The sequence below is a fragment of the Phytophthora cinnamomi genome (genome assembly GCF_018691715.1).
Source record: "Phytophthora cinnamomi strain GKB4 chromosome Unknown Contig54, whole genome shotgun sequence".
NCBI classification, from domain to species: Eukaryota; Oomycota; class Peronosporomycetes; order Peronosporales; family Peronosporaceae; genus Phytophthora; species Phytophthora cinnamomi.
The window spans coordinates 388,522-408,254 of NW_027150987.1; the positions used below are offsets into that span (position 1 = coordinate 388,522).

Sequence of the window (19,733 nt, forward strand, 5' to 3'; positions counted from 1 at the left end):
GTGCTCGCTTAGATTCAAAGCGAGCGGTGGAGTTGGCGACCGAATGCTTGGACGAGGCCACGGCATGTGTGTCGCAGTGTGCTGAGCAACGAGGTGTTCGACAGGGTGTCCGGCTACATCATGTACGAACGGCGATACCGCTCACAAGCGAATGCATAATTTGTGCGCCACAAGTGTATGCTGTTGACGAAGCAGGCTGCAGATTGAAGTGAGTTAGCAGTACTCTGGATACGAACAGCGATTAAGCAGCCATTGTGAAGACGTACCGGCTGATAAACCGAGAGACTGCTGGTCGTTTACAGCGTGCAGGACGCGCAACACCACGTCCTTGAGCAACGCACTGCCTGCCACCGAGCAGGAGCAGCTACAAGAGTACGAGTGAGGCAGTGTAGTGCAACGCGAGACTCGGTCTCCCAACCTACATTTGGCTAGAACCCGGTGCTGCAGCTGCGGGTGCAGGCTCCAGATCTCCCATAGACCCGCGAGCAAATTGGCCAGCGACGGGTTGCACGTTGCATGAAGGGCACACTCAGAATCCCGGTCACTTCAACATGCTTTTAGGTTTCTAAATACCAAGTGAATCTAAAAAACTAAATCTGGACACTTCAACCTAGAACTACAGAATTCGAGCGTCACACTTTTTGTACCGGACCAAAAAAAAGATGCGCACTGCAGAATTCGAGTGTCACATTTTTTGTGCCAGACTAAAAAAAAGGATGGACCACTTTTGGTTGGTCGCCGCTGCGACTTGCGTCGCTTCAAGCAACATATTGGCGTCACTTTGCCGCACCGCCAGTGGCTGACGGACCATCACTCTGCGCAATTCCGCACTCTGGATGGCCGACGCGGACGGACATGACGCGACGCGCGCCGACGCGGCGGAGCAGCGCCAGGTGAGCGTGGGCCGCCTGCGCGCGGGGCTGCGGCAGCTGCTGGCCGCCGCGCGCAGCAGCAACGACACGAGCCTGCAGCAGCACCCAGCTCTCCAGGCGCTGGCGCCTACCATTGAAGAGCCCGCCGCCGCTGTGCACCTGCAGCTGCAGGCGCTGGCCGCGTGCCTCCCGCACCGCAAGCTGCGCGTGCTGGTTGTCAAGCACCTGCGGCCGTTCCTGCTGGACCTGATGGTGCGCCTCACCGACCCGGCGCTCGTGCTGTACGAACACGAGGGCGAGCAGTACAGCGAGTGCGCGGACAGCATGAGGCGCAGCGAGCTGCTGGCGGCCACGCTCGCCGAGCTGCTCACGTACCTGCCGGCCACCAGCACCCTGGCGCAGCAGTACTTCGAGACGGCGCCGTGCTTCTTCGCGCTCGCGGAGGCGGCGGCTGCGCAGAAGCAGCAGAGCGCCGAGACGCTCGCGCGCCTGCGACGCATCGCCAAGACCGCGTTCCTGCTGCTGCGTGCGAGGCCCACGGAGCTCACGGCGCTCTGGAACTGGACGCCCTTCTTCCCGCTGAGCTTCCACGACGACACACGCGTGCGCTGGTTCGCAACGCGCGCCTCGGCCTTGGTGCTGAGCATGGGCAACGCCCAGCGGAATGAATTCTTGAAGGGACTGGGCGTCGGCGAGGACGCTGCCGTGAGCGGAGACAGCCCGACAGTGCGGCAGATTGAACTGGAGCTGCACAGCGAAGACGCGATCCGACAGGAACAGCTCATCGAGCTGAGCGTGTATCAGGAACAGGACGACAGTGACACCATCGAGACGCAACCCGAGCCCGTGCCGTTCCACGACTCACTGCAGAACATTTTTGGCGTGGTCATCCCGACGAGTAAATTGCACCAGCAACGACAGATCGCGGCAGATGCTGCGGTGACCACAGAGCCGCTCGTACCAACCCCGTCGACCAAGCGGAACTTGCAGTCGCTTGCGATTGCTCTTGGTCTCAAACGCCCGATTTTGGTGGCCGGGCCTGGGGGATGCGGCAAGACAGCTACGATTCGGGAACTTGCCCGGCTATCGGGCAACGGCGATATGGTTGAGCTCCACTTGGACGACCAGATTGATAGCAAGACGCTCTTAGGATCGTACGTCTGCACAGACGTCCCCGGCGAGTTTACGTGGCAGCCTGGTGCACTCACAACCGCCGTACTCGCAGGCCGATGGGTGGTTATTGAGGACATTGATCGCGCACCGTTTGAGGTCCTGGCAGCGCTGATGCCGTTGCTCGAGACTCGCGAAATGGTGCTTCCTGGTCGTGGCGAGTTGCTGGTGGCGCACCCGAACTTCCAGATTTTCGGTACGACTACACACGGACATCAGATGCCGAAGGGATTCCAGGAGTCCGTGTGGACAAGCGTCGGTGTTGCACCCCTCGCAGATAGCGAAATCGAGCAGATCATGCTGACTCGGTTCGTGAAAATCCCTAGACAGGTTGTATCCAAGATCATGACGACATACAATGCAGTATCTGGCTATGCAAGCGAAGAGGTCGGTGGACCTGTGCAGTTGTGGAAGGAGACACGTCGGAATTATGGACGAGACTTCTGCCTGCGCGATTTGCTGAAGTGGTGCAAGCGCATTTACCGCTTTTGCTATTATGCTGCGGGCGCTACTCATGAAAACGCATCCTCCAGCCACGATTACATTACTGAGGACGATCGTATGCGTATTGTTGTGGAAGCGCTAGATGTATTTTGTGCCGGTATTCGAGACACGAAGACACGCTTACATTCTGCTTGCGCGTTGGCTGCTATTTGGGAAGTACAGGCTGAAAAGATCGAGTACTATCTGGAGCAGCACAAGCCTCACGTTGCATTTAATACACACGAAGTGGAGTTTGGTCGGGTGCATCTGCCAACCTTGTCGCAGCAGGCGCAGCTGGAACAAGGTGATAAACCCGCTAACAGCTCTGTTGTGATGACAGGCCACGTTCTACGACTGTTGGAGAAAATGGCTGCCATTGTTGCAACCTGTGAGCCTGCACTGCTCATTGGTGAAACTGGTTGCGGTAAAACTACGATTATCCAACACATGGCAGCGGCGATGGGACAGCGCCTGGTTGTTCAGAACTTGAATATTCAGAGTGATAGCTCCGATCTCGTGGGCGGATTCAAACCTGTGGAGATTCATCTTCTCGCGCGGCCGTTGTACATGGATTTCGTGGATCTGTTCACTGCTACGTTTTCACAGAAGAGTAACGCTGGATTTCTTAACGTTGTTCGAATTGCGCTGGAGCACAAGGATTGGAAGAAGCTCGTAAAAGGCATGCGTAAAGCGATCCAGATGGCTACCTCCAAGCTTCAGAACAGCAGCGGTGGCACTGGCCGAGATGAAGAAAACTCGGAGGCTGCTAGCAGTAACAAGATGGCTGTCTCGGGCGCCTCTACCAGCGTTTTGGTGGGCCGATGGGACACCTTTGAGGCAGAGCTGGTACGATTTGAACGGCAGAAGGAACAAGCTGAATCACATTTTGCTTTTCATTTGTGGAAGGTGTATTAGTGAAAGCATTACGTGAGGGCCATTGGGTGTTGCTCGACGAAATCAATCTTGCCTCATCCGATACATTGGAGCGAATTAGCACCCTTCTAGAACACGAAACGAGCGCATTCTCGCTAACGGAGCGTGGTGATGTCGAAGTCATCCGGCCGCACCCGAATTTCCGACTGTTCGGTGCAATGAATCCCTCAACCGACGTTGGTAAAAAGGATTTGCCTCCTTCTCTCCGCAATCGATTTACGGAGATTTACGTCGATGAATGCGTCAATCCTGCAGACTTGCAGATGGTCGTTCACCACCAGTTCAAGGAAATTACAGGCGCTCTAGTGCCAGAAACGGTGGAGTTTTACCTGGAAGCAAGGAAGCAAGCAGAATTACGGTTGAGCGATGGTGCGCGCCACAAGCCTCGCTACTCCCTCCGTACACTCAGCCAGGCACTGCATATCACTCGCATCTTGATTCAGCGAGGCTACGGTACATCTCGAGCGATGTTTGAAGGCTTCTGTTCAAGCTTCTGCACGCAGCTCGAAATGGAATCGCGTCAGTATCTTGAAAAACTTATCAAGAATACATTCGCGAAAACGATTAAATCGAAGGAACTGACGCGCTCTCCCCCATGCCCCGGTGGTTCCAAAAAGACTAGCGAATTTGTCTTGGTGAGCTCCTACTGGGTCCGAAAAGGTGATTTTCAGCCGCCCAGAGACGACTCGTTGCCGGACCCGGTGACTTCTCGACGGAAATTTGTCCTTACGAAGTCTGTGGAAGAAAATTTGCGTCACGTTTCGCGAGCAGCATTGATCGGCAAATACCCTGTGCTTTTGCAGGGTCCTACGTCGGCCGGTAAAACGTCTTTGATTGGTTACCTTGCTGCACGTATCGGACAAAAGTGTGTGCGTATTAACAACCACGAGCACACAGACATCCAGGAGTACATGGGAAGCTACGTGTCTGACTCTAACGGCAAGCTTGCGTTTAAGGAGGGTGTTTTGGTGGAGGCTGTGCGAAAGGGTTGGTGGATCATTCTGGACGAGTTGAATTTGGCTCCGTCAGAGGTCCTCGAGGCTCTCAATCGACTTTTGGATGATAACCGCGAACTGTTTTTGCCGGAAACACAAGAGACGGTGAAACCGCACCCGAAGTTCATGTTGTTCGCGACTCAGAATCCACCAGGTCTGTATGGTGGACGTAAAGTTTTGTCCCGCGCGTTCCGTAATCGATTTTTGGAGATTCAAGTGGACGAAGTTGCATCCAGTGAGCTTCAAACTATTTTGCAGGAACGTAGCTCGCTACCTCCGTCTTACTGTGGAATTTTGATTGATATCATGCGCCAATTGCAACTTGTTCGACAGCAATCATCCGTTTTCGCTGGCAAGTCAGGCTTCATCACTACTCGTGACTTGCTTCGATGGGCTGAACGTCGACCAGCAACTAAGCAAGCCTTAGCAGAAGAAGGATATTGTTTGCTGGCCGAGCGACTGCGGAAGGATGAAGAGAAGCAGGTGGTCAAACAAGTTTTGGAAAAGAAATGCAACGTGAAAATTGATCTCGACGCCCTCTACTACAGCGGCAAACCTCGCGAATCAAATCTGCTGAACGAGAACGGCGAGATTGAGCAAGAGACGGTATGGGGTACGAAGGAGCAGTTCGAACGGGTCCAAGCGATGGTGGAGCAAGCGATTGAGGAAACTGCAAGTGGCAAAACATCAAGCGGTGAGCCAAAATCAGCAGGTAACGCAGCAGGTCTCGAGAAGATCAGTGTTACTAAGTCACTACGGAGACTTTTCGCGCTGGTCGGTCGCTGTTTGCAGAATGAGGAACCTGTTTTGCTCGTTGGAGAAACTGGTTGCGGAAAAACTACTGTTTGCCAGTTGTACTCGCTTCTTTTCTCTCAGCCGCTTCACATCCTGAATTGTCACCAGCACACCGAGACTTCGGATTTCCTGGGTTGTTTACGCCCTGTGCGCGGAAAGGAGAAAACTGCGCACGAGTTGGAAGAGGCGCTTGTTGATTTTCTTGCCGTGACTGACGGATGCATCGACGAACATGAAGTTGAGCAGCGCCGAGCTGACATCAAATCTGAGGGCGTAGCCGCGATGCTGACCAAATACGAGAGTGCCAGATCTAGCGTCGTGGATAGCGACTTGGTACAGCAGAAGGAACTTGTTGAACGTATCGATGTGTTGAAGCGGAGGTTCCAGTCTATCTTCGAGTGGGCAGATGGTCCTCTTGTTGAGTCCATGAAGAATGGTGACTTGATTTTGATCGATGAAGTTAACCTTGCAGAGGATGCCGTGCTGGAACGTCTGAATAGTGTTTTGGAGCCATCGCGCACACTACTACTCGCCGAAAAGGGTGGTGACCAAGTGGAAGAGATTGTAGCCCACTCCAAGTGGCGAGTAATGGCAACAATGAATCCTGGAGGCGATTTCGGTAAGCGTGAGTTGTCTCCTGCACTGCGGAACCGGTTCACTGAAATCTGGGTGCCGGCAATCTCCGACTTGGATGATATCGCTACGATTATTCGTGATCGGTTGGTTGGACCCCGGGGAATCGTGGCGCCATCTCGCGCTCTGCCAGCAGCCGCATCAGCGAACTTGTCTACTTTATGCGATCCCATCCTAAGCTTTGTGAAAACCTTCAACGAGGCAAACGGTGGAGTCGGCGGATGCGGAGCCGTGACGTTACGTGACATTCTCAGTTGGATTAACTTTATCACGTCCGTGGTGACGAAACAGAATGACGACTCGTCGTTGACGGTAACAGCTTGGACATCATTTGTCCAGGGTGCAGCACTCTCGATTCTGGACGGACTTGGTCTTGGTTCTGATAAGGCACTGCACACCGCATTAAAAGCTAGAGAGGAGGCATACCACTATTTGTTGGCGCTCGTGCCCGATGATGACCATTTCGTCAAGCAAAAGGTGGTGGACTCGTTGAATGTTGCATCGCTGTCTGTGGACAACAACATCGACCAGTTGAATTCGTTTTCCTCGGAAAAGGCTACAGAGGGGAGCTTCGGCATTTCCCCATTCCTTATTCCACGTGGACCCGACCCTGTGCTGAGAAAACCCGCATTTTCGCTGAAAGCGCCAACAACGATGTCAAATCTGTACCGCGTCCTGCGTGCAATGCAGGTTAGTCGCCCCATCATTCTGGAAGGTTCCCCGGGTGTGGGCAAGACCAGTTTGATCAGTGCATTAGCGGCAGCATCAGGCCATCGGCTTGTGCGAATTAATCTGTCAGAGCAAACCGATATCTCCGACCTCTTTGGGTCAGATTTACCTGCTGCATCGGCGCCTGCTGATAATGCGGATGACAAGGGCAGCAAACTACCTCAAGGAGGAGGCTCCAGCGGCATGTTTGAGTGGTGTGATGGCGTTTTCTTGCGTGCGCTGAAAGCGGGAGATTGGGTGCTACTCGATGAGCTCAATCTCGCATCGCAGTCTGTATTGGAAGGATTGAACTCGTGTCTGGACCACAGAGGAAGCGTGTACATTCCGGAGCTCGACCGAGAGTTTGAGTGTCCGCCAACATTCCGTGTGTTTGCTGCTCAAAACCCGCTTCGTCAGGGTGGTGGTCGTAAGGGACTGCCAAAGTCGTTTTTGAACCGATTTACCCGAGTCTTTGTCGAGACACTTCACGAACAGGACCTTATCCACATTGCGAGCTCAATGTATCCCGCACTACATTGCCCTGTCACGGAAGAAAACATGAACGACTCGGCCTTGGTAGGCCAGACTCTACTCGAGCGAATGATCGGTTTCAACCGAGCGGTGCATGAAGACACGATGGTGAATTGCAGATACGGTCGCCTCGGTGCGCCGTGGGAGTTCAATTTGCGTGACGTGTTTCGTTTCTGTGACCTGCTTAAGCAACATGGACAGCTAGACAGTGCCGAGCACCAACTGCAAGCGTTGAGCTACTATGTGAACTTTATCTATGTGGAAAGGATGCGCTCATCTCGGGATCGCGAATTAATCTCCCGGCGTTTTGAAGAATTCTTTGGTGTGAAGCCAATGGATCTAGGTGCTGTTTCGCTTCGCATGTCGGCTGGTTTTGTGGAGATTGGCAACGCATTGCTAAAGAGACAAGAAAACATGCAGATCGGTCGCGCTTCCCCTCCGTTGTTTAACTTCCTTCTAAAACCAATGGAGGCACTGGCACATTGTGTAAACATGTCGTGGCCTGCACTTCTTGTTGGACCGCCAGCTAGCGGGAAAACGTCTTCGGTCCGTTTGTTGGCTGCGCTGAGCGGTAATACTCTGCACGAACTCGGCATGAGTGCTGGGACGGATGCCACGGAGCTGCTTGGCTGCTTTGAACAGGTGGATGTAGGGCGAAAGCTGCGTGACATCAAGCAGAAGATCCAAGTTGTGTATGCGAATGTGCTACAGCAACTAATGCTGTCTTCGGCTTCGACCGGAATTTCACAGAAAAAGAAAACAGCGCTTCTGAAAAAGGCAAACCGTATCAGCAGCACATGGTGGGCACTTAACATGCGTGAGAAGTATTACAGCGAGAATGCTTATCCGCGGAGCCGTGATAACAGTGGGAAGACGCACAAAGCTAAAAAGCTGCCAAAGGGCCAACTGGACGAAGTGGTTGTTGATTTGATGAAAGACATCGTTAGCATGCTCCAGAAAACGGAAACCAACAGCGAGGAGGTGGTAGCGGAACTTACTGGCTTGTTGAACGATATTGAAAGCGTGGTGCAGCTCAGCAAATCTAAATCGATTGCGAGCTGCTTTGAGTGGGTGGACGGCACATTGATCCAAGCAATGGAGAAGGGTGAATGGGTGCTGCTGGACAATGTCAACTTTTGCAGTTCGTCTGTTTTGGATCGACTGAACTCGCTCATGGAAACCGGTGGTGAAATGCTAATCAACGAGTGCGGTATCATTAACGGCAAACTTCGTGTGATTAAGCCGCACAAGAACTTCCGGATGTTTCTGGCGATGGATGCACAGTACGGTGAAGTCTCTCGTGCAATGAGAAACCGTTGCGTTGAAATCGCGCTTGCAGATGAAGACTCACCACGTCTAGACCTCATCAAGATACCGCTGGCATGCGGAATTCCAGGCTGTGCTCTTTCTCAAGCTTTCCAAGCTGCTCATGAGCGTGTGGTAACGCAACTTGGAGAGTTTACGATTGGCTCTAAATACGGCCGTATCAACCGTCGACACCTGGAGAACTGGTCTTTGCTGGCGTCAGCAGAGCTTTCGCGTGGAGTACAACCTCTTAATGCCATCGCCGAGTCCTTCCAACGTGTGTATGGTGACGGGTTGCTTGCACAGCTTGGTCTAAGCCAAGACGTTCTAGAGTTGTTCCTGCGTGCTTTCCAAGCTTCGCAAGAAAAATCTCAGAGACAGCGTGTGCTTCCAATGGTTGCTTGTTCCTCAACGTTTGTGCTGTGTCAACAGAGCGAAAGCTTTGCACTGCAGCGAGATGTTGCATACCTTGAACATCTTGTTTTATCCTCACAGAAGCCTGAAGACGAAAACGCTATGGACTTGCAGTTGATTTGGCTGACCCCAGATGTCGGTATTACTATGGGTGAAGACGCCGCAATAACTGATGGAGACTCCAACGCAGATGCATGGCTTAAGTGTGTTGCTTCACGGTGTCAGCGAGGAAAGACAATGTATTCCCAGAGAGCTCTCGAAGAAGCACGGAAGCACCTGTCGTCAAAATCGTTCTTTGGACTCGAGGACGAGAACAGCGAAAACACACTGGCAGTGACATTAGCCCCTTTCGCACTACGTAAGATTCTGGAAGTGGCGAGTACATGCAGTATCAATGGGCCGTTGACAGCGGATCGCCTTCTCTTCGCATTAGAGAAGATTGCTCGCGGAGCGAATGGCAACACTGAAACGCTACGTTCAATCGAGTTGCTGGCACGCTTCCTCCAGTCGACGACAAAATCTGAGCAGTACGCTGATATTAGCCAGAAGATCGAGGAAGTGGCTCGACGTCTGACTGCCTTGTTGGGTACATCGGCTGATTTGCCTCCTGTGCCTGTGTATCTTGCTGCCAATCATGCGGGCTTCTTGCGATTGCAGTCACTTGTTGCGGCACGTACCTCGAGTTTCCCCCCTGCGAAGTCCGAACTAGACAGCGTCTGGGAATCTATGTTGGTTGGTCAGCGACAGCTCGAGCTGCTTGACGGTGTGGAGTGGTTGAGATTCTGCGAGCAGGAGCAGTACCAGCAGGTTGATACACTGTTTGAAGCCGCGCCATCGAAGACCAACAAGCGCAAGGCGAAAAAGGGAGGTGCGACTCGCCATGAAATCAATGTGAACAAGCTATCAGTACTGCAGCAGTCCTATGCAGTTCACAAGTACCATGCTGACCGTTCTAACGTGGAGAACGAACTGATATTCTTGGTTCACCCACTTTTGTCCGCGTTTAACGCGTTCCTGAGAGCTTTCACCCAAAACTTCCCGAAATTGGTGATGAATTCGGAGTTTTTCGAAGGCGTCCAAGCTGTCCTCCGAGACCGCTTTGAGTTTTCTATCCAATTGCGTGTGCAGACATTCGAATGGACTCATTTTCTTATCCACTGGCAATGGTTGAAGAAGTCGCTTTTGCGGCTTGCGAAGCTGACCGATGAGCAATCGGAGCTCACTGCGCCGTGGAGGTCGACTTGGAACGACCTGCTGGATATGTCCCAGCGAATGCAGGGGACAATCGAGAAACTTATTGGTTGTGGATCGAGGAAGAATGTGCTTTGGAAGAAGGGCGGCCACTCGTTGCTCCCTAGCAATGCTGATCTCTGGAAGGCTGAGTATCTTTTGAACCGGCTGTCCAAGTCATTCATGCAAGTTAATTCGACCTCCTTCTCAGCAATTTCTGTGGGCGCATCTGAAGGATCTGCCGACGGCAGGGTTGACGTTTTGGCATTGTTATTTGGAGGTGTTGCTTCAATGGAAGCTGCGATGAAAAGTGGCAAGCTGGACGTATCTTCGCTATTTTATGTGGATGTTGACGCTCGCAAGGAAGTTTTGCATGCACTATGTGCATTCTCATACTTGGCGCAGGAGCAAACACGCGGAAAAAGCGGAAGCGAGCGTGCGAAACGTCAGCCGCAAGCGCTTATGGCGGAAGAGTTGTTTAAGCTACCGGGTGTTCTTTTGAAGAAGCTGCGCGCAAAGCAAGCCGAAATTACGGCGCTTATCTCAAAGAAGACTCTCTACTTAAGTGAAATCGAAGACAGTGGTGACAGTCATGTGGATCTGCTAAGCGAAGAAGATAGCCGCATTGGCAAGGATGCACCAATTTTGCTTTTTGATATGAAAGAGAGTGCACTTTTGATGGATCGCATGGTGACGTTCCAGTTGAGCCCACTGTTAGAGCATGCTCTCGCGCGCCAGGAGCTTCAGGCAATTACGGAGCTGGTGCGCGTTCTGAACAAGTATCGCCTGTACAAGAGCGGTTTGTGTCAAGACAAACTTGTGACAGTTGTTAAGGACATTTCACAGGTGCTGACGTTGCTTGAAGGAATCATTGAGGAGCTCGTGCGTCTGGGCCTTCGTGACCTTGCTTGCTTCTACGCGTATCAAGATATTGTGTGGTGCGGGCACAAGTTCGTTTCTCTGGGTGTCTCAAGCGAGGAACATACTGACCAGGCTGAAGAGTTGGATAAGTTCGCTTCGGTGGTTCAGTCACACCTGAACGGCGTGTTGTTTGGATTCCACCAATTCTTGCGTTGCAACAGCTTTAACCAGGTTGATCTGATCTCCCTGGAGGTATTTGACACGCGAAAAAAACTCCGTAAGGCAAACAAACGGCTTCCAGCTGTGAGTACTGATGTTGCTGACCACGCTCAGGTGATTGCTGGTTTCCCGCGGCTGTTTCAGGCAGTCCAGAGTGCAGTCGTGCTGAAGAGTATAGCGGAGGTGGACTTGGAGGAATCGATGTGCCCCACAAGTGAGGCTCAGATGCGAGCTGCGCGATTGGAAAAAATCAAGAGCCACTTTGCCACGGAACAGGCGCAAGCAGGAAAGCTAATGCCGAGCGCAAGCTTCTCCTTTGTTCGAGAATTGTTCGTAGCGACTGTACTTGCGTTTGAGTCGACCTTCAAGCACAACACAGCGCCTACGCAGTGGGAGGAGATTCAGTCCCTACTTCACCAGTTTACTGACAGCCCGCTCACTTTCGGCGTTAAGGCTCAAGCAGCATTGTTGAAGGCTTTGCGAAGTTCTACCGACAACACGTTCGCGTCGCTAGTGGATCCACTTGTTGCGCCATTGATGGCGTCTGTGGCGATGGAGCAGCAGCGCATGAACAATGACCAGAGTATCGTCACAAGAGCAATCGGCGAGTGTATGGTGACACTTGGACTGTGGCGCTTTGCACTGCTTCTTCCTTCTTCACCGGTGGACCCTGTAACGAAGCCGCTCGTGAAGAAGGAGAATTTGCTGAACCGCTTGGCAATGCTGACCATGCAGGACGCAGTATGCCTGTCGATTAATAGGCTCAATCCTTTGCCTGCGCCATCACCTGAAGCCGTGGAGAATGCTAGTCGTTCATTGAGCGAGCTGTACGGGCAAGTGAGGGAAGTATCAGCATTCGCAATCCAGCGTTTTCAACCAAACACAATCCGCAGGGACGGTGATGCAATCGAAACAAGTGAGCTGCAAATGAAGCCTGTCGCTACCTCTGTTTTCGGAGAACTCTTCCGCGATCTATTGCGCTTTAATGCTACGGTGATGCCGGCAGAGAAGCTAGCAGCTTTGCTGTCGACGGTTCGATCGGCGAAGTTGTCACAGCAACGAAAACGCGAGCTTCTGCGTGAACTGGAAATGTTCCAGCAGACGTCTGAAAGCTTCCTCACTCAACTGTCCAAGAAGTTCGGCGAATGCTTCAGGGATATTCTAGAACCTGTCGCTGCGGCAATTTACTGCGTGAAGGAGGGAGTTGCACTTGTCACTTGGTCACTCTACCAACAACTGAAGGAGGCTTCGCTGAAGGAACAACAAAAAGAGACCTTGGCTCTCGCGCTTGTGCAGTTCCCGGCTGCTTTAAGCGTGAACACCGTGGATCAATCATGGCGTGCAATTCAGTTAATGCTGCAAACTGTTGGTACTTCGGGCACTTCAATCATGTTTGGGGCTGGTGTAGCGAATAAGCGCAAGGTCGAGGTGACATTGCTTGACGTGGCACTTGCCAAAATGGAGTTTCTTTTCCGCGAAACAGTGACGACTTCACGCATGAACCGTGATCTGGACTCACTGGCAGTGGACACTGCACTCACCAGCAGCAAGACTTTGTTTGATTTGTTTTTGACAAAGTGGCAAGAGCAGAAAGAACGCGAGGAACAGAAGCGAAAGGAGGAAGAAGAGCTTTTCAAGTACAAGGTTCGTCAGCTCGACCTGGAAACAGAGGAGGAACTGTTAGAGAAGGAGTATCGCGAACAATTCCCAGACTATAGCGGTCGTGATTTCCAAGCATTTTTGAGCCCCGAGCAAGCTGCTGCTGCGAATACTAATGCAGCTGCTCTTCCATCTGCGGCAGACATGGACGTGCTGATCACAGACAAGATCATGCAGCGCTTGTGTGAAACTCACGTTAAGCTGTACGCTGAAACTTCAAACTCGAAGATTGCGATTTCCAAGGAGGAGATCGTGAGCACATTCGCTAGAGCGTTTTCTCTCGCCGTGAAGTTGCGCAAGTCGCTTAATGCTACAGCGTCTACCTCTATCGAAAGTGCTGTGGCGTCGTCTGGAGTTCTTGCCGCTTCTTTGGTCCAAGCCCGCCTTGGCAGCAGCGTGGGCACCAAAAAGGGAGCTGTGCCATCGTTCCAATCTTTAAACAGTGACTACATTCAAGGTATCGACTTCCACCGTGATCCCTTGGTCAAGGAAGTTGTGTTGGTTGCGGAGCCTCTGCAGCGCCTGATGGTGAAGGTCCAGTCACTTTTGGCTCAATGGCCCGACCATGCGATCCTGCAACAAATTGTCCTTATTGCCGACCGTATCCGCAACTTTGAAATAAGCTCTCCTCTGGTCCGCACCCTCACGGGTGTGGAGCTGTTGCTCCGCAAGGCACAGGAGTGGGAGATGTATGCGGCAAAGGCTTACTCAATTAGTGACGAACTTGGCGCTCTCAGCCTTGGTTACGCGGTGGCGAAAGCTCGAGCTCTACTCTTGGCCGCACCTGCTGTATGTGAAGGAAAAGCAACACCGTTTCGCGGCGCAGAAGACGTGGATTAACATGTACTCGCTGCTGACAGCGCAGTTTGAATCTGACGAGGGCATGAGTGATGAGTGTGACCTGAACCGTGCGAACCCGCAGAACTTGCAATGGCTTCACTTGAGTCACCTATCTAAGTGGCTGTTTACGCCGCTAAGCGAGAACAGGGCGGATGTTCAGGCCCTCAGCGATACAGCTAGAGAAAGTGCCGAGAAGCAGCGCGAGTTTATGGGCAGATTGTTTGAGACACTGGACGCTTACATTCGTTCGTGCCCCATCGGCCAATATGAGACTCGCCTGCTAGTGGTTTACTCGTTCTGCGCTCAGTTGTTTATGGAGCTGTGGAGTCCTTCGGAGCGTCACGGATCATCGAACACCCTTGCTTCGAAGTCTTCAAAGTATGCTCTCGCCAACATGTTGTACCATTTGTATCGGTACTATGGACAGCACTTGGGATACTTGGAGCGCCAGTGGAGCGGCATGAAGGCGCCGATCCAGCGCAAACTTGTTGAATTCGTAAAGATTTGCCGCTGGGATGAACAAACGTACTACTCGCTTGCGGAATCGGCTGAGAAATCGCACCGCAAGCTGATGAAGTTTGTCCGTGATTACGATGCGGTGTTGACTGTCTCGATGCAAACTGTGATTGACGCTTCGACTGATAGCGGAATTACGAAGGACGGCGGATTTGTCGGAATTCAATCCACAAAAGCGGAACTAGCGGGCCTCGACGACAGGGTTGTCGTGCCGAAGGACGTTGGACATACCGACGATGAGGATGCAAATACCAATTCTACCGAGGGTGTCGCTTCTGAGAATGACAATAAGAAGGCTAAGGCCGTGACGGAGGAGGATTCACAGGATTCTGACAGACCGCTTGCTTTGCGCCTGATTCATACAAGCGCGCCTTCAATCGAGAACAACGAAGATGAAGCCACACTTCAACTCTCGTCGTACGCGGCGAAGCTCTCTACGCTGTCGAAGCGTATCGCGAAGTACACTCAAAAGCACATTTTGTCTCGCGAGCAGATCGAGCGCCGCCAGCAAGTGCGAGATCTGTGTGAGGATCTTTGCGAAACGATCTTCTACCGGATGGCTAAATTACAGAAGGCAACGGGGCTACCGAAGGGTGCCAAGAAAAAGGCACTGATTGATCTGCTCAGCGAACTCAAAACTCAGGGCATGGCGTTCCACCGACTGCAACTACCTGTTGAACAACAACAAATCCAGCAACTATTCGAGTTGGATGTGCCGGATGTGGAGAACTGTATTCACGTGGATGAGCTGGAGGCTGCTGTTGATTCCGAGAGTTTGAGTGCTTCAACTAGTGGCAGAGGTTTGAAGGATAAGAAAAAAAGAGGCAAGAAGAAGGGAAAACAGGCTGGTGGCGCTCATCAGTCTCAACCGGTGGAAGAGACCTTGACGAAGAACTCGCCTATGTGGTTGTGGCAGCGTGCTGATGGCTACTACTACCGGTTCCTCGGCCAGTTGTCTTCATTGCGGTACAGCGCGATAACGAGTTTCTCTCATGACCTGTCGTCGAGCGAAACCGAGCGTATGAGTGGATACGCAGAAAACATGCTATTCACGATGCTCCAGCAACGACAGATCCTTCACGCTACGTCACTGAGTCACGAAAAGCTTGTAGATGGACTAACCACGCTCAAATTGCTGAAGCAGTTTAAGGCGAACTACCTTTCGTGTAGCAGTGATGATGAAGCAGCGATTGACCCTCAAACTGCAAGTAAGTGGCAGGCATTCCAGCAAACATCCGTCGTTTCATTGCGGCACTCTCTCCGTGAGCTCGAGATCTCAGTGCTGCAAATTTTGCAGCAATCACCAGAGAACGCCTCTGTGGTTATGGATGTTCGTCAGCTGTTCCAGCGCATTTTTGAGCTATGCGACATCATTCACAACTCGTTCACCGATAGTGCTGGGTTGGTAAAGTCGCTTGGTGTGCCAGCGATTCCCCACCGTGCTGTGAGCGCTAGCGAGGATGCGGGTGGCGACGCTGCTATTGTGTCCTTTGCGCGACCTTCCAAGCGTGTCTACGGTGTGTCTCCGGTTGTGGCGAGGTCATCAGAAAACCCTGCAGAAAGGTTGCCTGTAGCAGTTGATGTGCTGAAGTCGAACGCTGCTCGGTTCAGTGAAATCCAAGATCTCCTGTTAAATACGTCCGCGGCATTTGGTACGGTGACAACCCCGAGTTGTTTCGAAGCCTTCCTAGTCGAATATGCTGGCATCACTCGTGACGACAGCAAATTTGCACAGTTGATGGCTAACGCCAGTGGCAGCTCGTTACCATTCACTGATGAAAGAAGTATGAGCAAGAGAGTGCGGAGGCGCTGACTACGTTTAGCGAGCGCTATGACAAGCTTGTTGAGACCGTCCTGGTTTCGATCCAGGACCTGACAAAAATCTCGAAGGACACCCAGGAAGCAGCCACATCGAAGGAGGAAGAAGAGCAGTCGCTTCGTGATCAGCTTGCTACACTTTCCGCGATGGTGAAGGACTCACGTGTGAACCATGTCGCTTCACAATTGGGCGAGCTGCTGGAGATGTTGCAATATCAGTATGTCCAGCTCGCCAATACGCAGTCTAAGGAGTGGCGAGGTATTTTCTTGAAGTCTTTGTCGCTTTTGGAACACTTCGAATCAAGTCTGCTCGATGTGCGCGGTATTAGCCGGCAGCTGCTTGTCGACTTCCTCGTGGCGCACAAGAGCGTCATGAAGCTGGACTTTGTGTTAGTTCGCATCTTCAGAAACTTGTTCCAGCACGGCTTCTGTCGCACGGACGAGGAGAAGAATGACGAAGAAGGCGATGGAGGTGCGGGCAAGATGCAGTTCCAGGACGACGTTGAAGGCACTGGTATGGGCGAAGGTGAGGGAAAGAAGGACGTGAGCAATGAGATTGAGGATGAGGAGCAACTTCTTGGTCTTCAGGGAGATCAACAAGAGGAACCGGAGCCACCGGCGGACCAGAAACCTGAAGACACGGGGCTGGAAATGCAGAACGATTTCGAGGGCACAATGCAGGACGTCCCGGATGACGAGAAGGAAGATCAAGACGAGAACGATGATGACGAGGAGGAGCTGGACCGCGAAATGGGCGAGTTCGATCAGGACGATGAAAATGTCGTGGACGAAAAGATGTGGGGCGAGGACTCGGACGATGACGAAGAAAACATCGATAAGGACAAGGAAAAGTTTGAGGAAGATTCGAAGGTTGAAGGCGAGGCACTGGAGGATGAAGTGCGCGGCAAGGACGGCGATGAGGAAGAGAAGAATGACTCGAACAAGAAGGAGGATGACAAGCAGAAGCCGCAGCTGGATCAGTCGGACGACAAGGGTGCCGATGATGACGAGGGCGGCGATGATGACGGTGAAGACGGAGACGATGAGAAGATGGAAGAGGTCAACGACGACTTCGAGGATAAGTATGAAGACCATCATGACGTGGACCCGACCGAGCGAGAAGAGGGTCACGGAGAGGACGAAGCCGAGGAGGAGCACGGTGACGAACTTCCTGAAGATATGCAGCTTGACAACGACGGTGATGAAGATGGCGACGCTGAAGGGGATAAACCGGATGATGAAAACATGGACAAGCTTGATGACCCAGACGACGAGGCAGCAGTGGATGCTGAAGGAGAAGAAACTGCCGGCGCTGAAGAGGATGAGGACGCTGAGGAGGAGAAGGAAGAGGAGCAATTGGACAATGCTGTTCAGCTTGGCGGTGGCGGTCTGGAGGACGAGCCTGAGCAGGCTGAAGAGAAAGAGGAGGAGGATGCAGAGCAGCCTGAGGTGCCTGAGAGCGCCGAGGAAGAGCATGCAGCGTCAACGGTGGCTGGTACGCAGTCGAAGGATGGCCAGGATGAGCTGGAAGCTGAAGAGCAGGAGGCAGAGGACCAGGAAATGGAGGAGGCCGATGCTCAGGATCAGGAGCAGAGCAACGACGACAGCAGTAGCAGCCGGGCTCAAAAGCAGAGCAGCAGCAACGACCAAGATGCGGAGCAGGAGTGGAAACCGCAGTCACAGGTTGAGAGTAACCCGGAGAACGAGCAACCTCGCGAGAAACGTCGTGATCGTCGCGAGCCAAACCCGTATCGGAATGCACAGGAGGCTCAAGAGCACTGGAAAAAGCGTGTGGAGATGGTGGACCGCACTGAAGAAGAAAAGGAGCAGGACAGCAAAAACTCCGAGAAGCAGGAGAAGGCCGCGGAGATGACGACGGCGGAGTTCGTGGACGATGATGAGGAAATGGAGGACGTGGAGCATGCGCTGGCTGCTGCTGACGAAAACCAGGTTATGAATCAGCCTCGAAGTGAAGAAGAGGAGGACAAAGATGTCGAGAAGAAGGAAGAGGAAGAAACAAACCCTGGAAACGGAGCTACTGCCATGGAGGTGGATGAAGAAGAGGAGGAGAAGAAGGAGAAATCCACGGAAGAACAGGAGCAGAAAGACACACCCAGGCCGGTGAAACAAGAGGCCAAACCTGACTCAGATGCAGCTGAGGATAACGCGGAAAAGGAGCAGCAGAAGCTTGCTGAGCAGGAAATGAAGCCCGAGAACGCTGCTGAAGGCGGCGAGCACGAGCTTTTGGATGAGGAGGCGGAACACGCGCTCCCGTCCAGGTTGCGCGACTTGGACTTGACCAACAGCATGCAAGATCAGGACGAAGGCGATGAAGCGGAGGCTAGAGCGGTGAAGCTCCTGACTCCTGACGAGGTCGCTGCCTTGCGTGACGAGCTGGACTCTTTCATCGCTAATTGGTCGTCTCAAGCGGAACAGGAACGTGGTGCTGACTTGTGGGCCAAATACACGGCACTGACTGCCGGTGCGTCTCAGCGGCTGTGTGAGCAGCTCCGACTGGTGCTGGAGCCGATGCTGCGCGCCAAACTTGAGGGCGACTTCCGCACGGGCAAGCGCATCAACATGCGCAAGGTGATCCCGTACATCGCCAGTCAGTTCCGCAAGGACAAGATTTGGCTGCGTCGTACGCGCCCGTCGAAGCGGCAGTACCAGGTGATGCTGGCGATCGACGATTCCGAGTCGATGGCAGACAACCACGCTGGCCGATTAGCACTGGAAGCTCTGGCAACGCTCTGCAAGGGTATGACACAGCTCGAGGTCGGCGAGCTCTCTGTGGTGAAGTTCGGCCAGGAGCTGGAGCTGCTGCACGCGTTTGACACGCCGTTCACGGACGACGCGGGCAGTCGCCTCATCGGGCGCTTCGGCTTCCAGCAGAAGAAGACCAACATGGTCCAGACGCTGGACACAATCCTGCAGCTGCTGGAGACGGCCAAGCAATCGTCCGCCGCGTCCAGCAGCACCGTCGAGTTCACGCAGATCGTGTTCCTCATCTCAGACGGCCGCTTCGACTCGGACGGCCGCGTGCGCATCCGCAAACTGATCGAGACGGCGCTCGAGCGCCAGCAGCTCATCGTGCTGCTCATCGTGGACCAGGGCGCGGCCGAGAGCGAGAACCCGCAGCAGACGTCCATCCTGGACACGCAGAGCGTGACGTTCGAGAAGGGCAAGGTGCGCATGGTGCCGTACCTGGAGAACTACCCGTTCCCGTACTACGTGTTGCTGCCGACGTCGGCCATGCTGCCGGAGATCCTGTCGGACTCGCTGCGCCAGTGGTTCGAGATGCTGCAGGCCAAGAACTGAGCTGTCGGAACCCGAAGCTTAGCTAGATGATACATATGCATATAGTGTACATAATAGACCGAATAGACTTCACATTATAAACACTTTGAACACGAACAGTAGACGAGATCGTGTGGATATACGTGTTATGCACCAGCACGGAAGCGTCGCGCGCGACCAGCGAGGACCGTCGATTGACAGCCCAAAAGGTCGCCATAGGATGCGCCGATGGGTTCATCGGTGCACCCAGTACATTCCGCGCCACCGACCCGCTCTCTGGTCGGAATCAGGTCGGTGCAGCACCGAGCGATCCATGTAACTGGCTGTGCGGTCGCCGCTGCCGTTGCCACCGCCGGGGGGCAACATCATCGCTGGATACTGCGGCGGCACCACCCCTCCGCCGAAGCGTGGATAGTCGCTGCTCGGTGGCATTTATATATTGTATCGCGAGGAT

The 19,733-nt window shown here is 53.2% G+C and overlaps 1 protein-coding gene across 1 annotated transcript; it reads left to right on the plus strand.

Annotated features, from left to right (window-relative positions):
• Positions 1-836: 836 nt before the first annotated feature.
• On the plus strand, positions 837-19,300 carry IUM83_13430 (Midasin-like protein; the record flags this gene model as incomplete). Its single annotated transcript, XM_067938103.1, has 4 exons — positions 837-3,371; positions 4,262-13,597; positions 13,674-15,821; positions 15,950-19,300. The coding sequence occupies 4 exons, from the start codon at positions 837-839 to the stop codon at positions 19,298-19,300; spliced, it is 17,370 nt and encodes a 5,789-aa protein (XP_067788383.1).
• Positions 19,301-19,733: the final 433 nt, after the last annotated feature.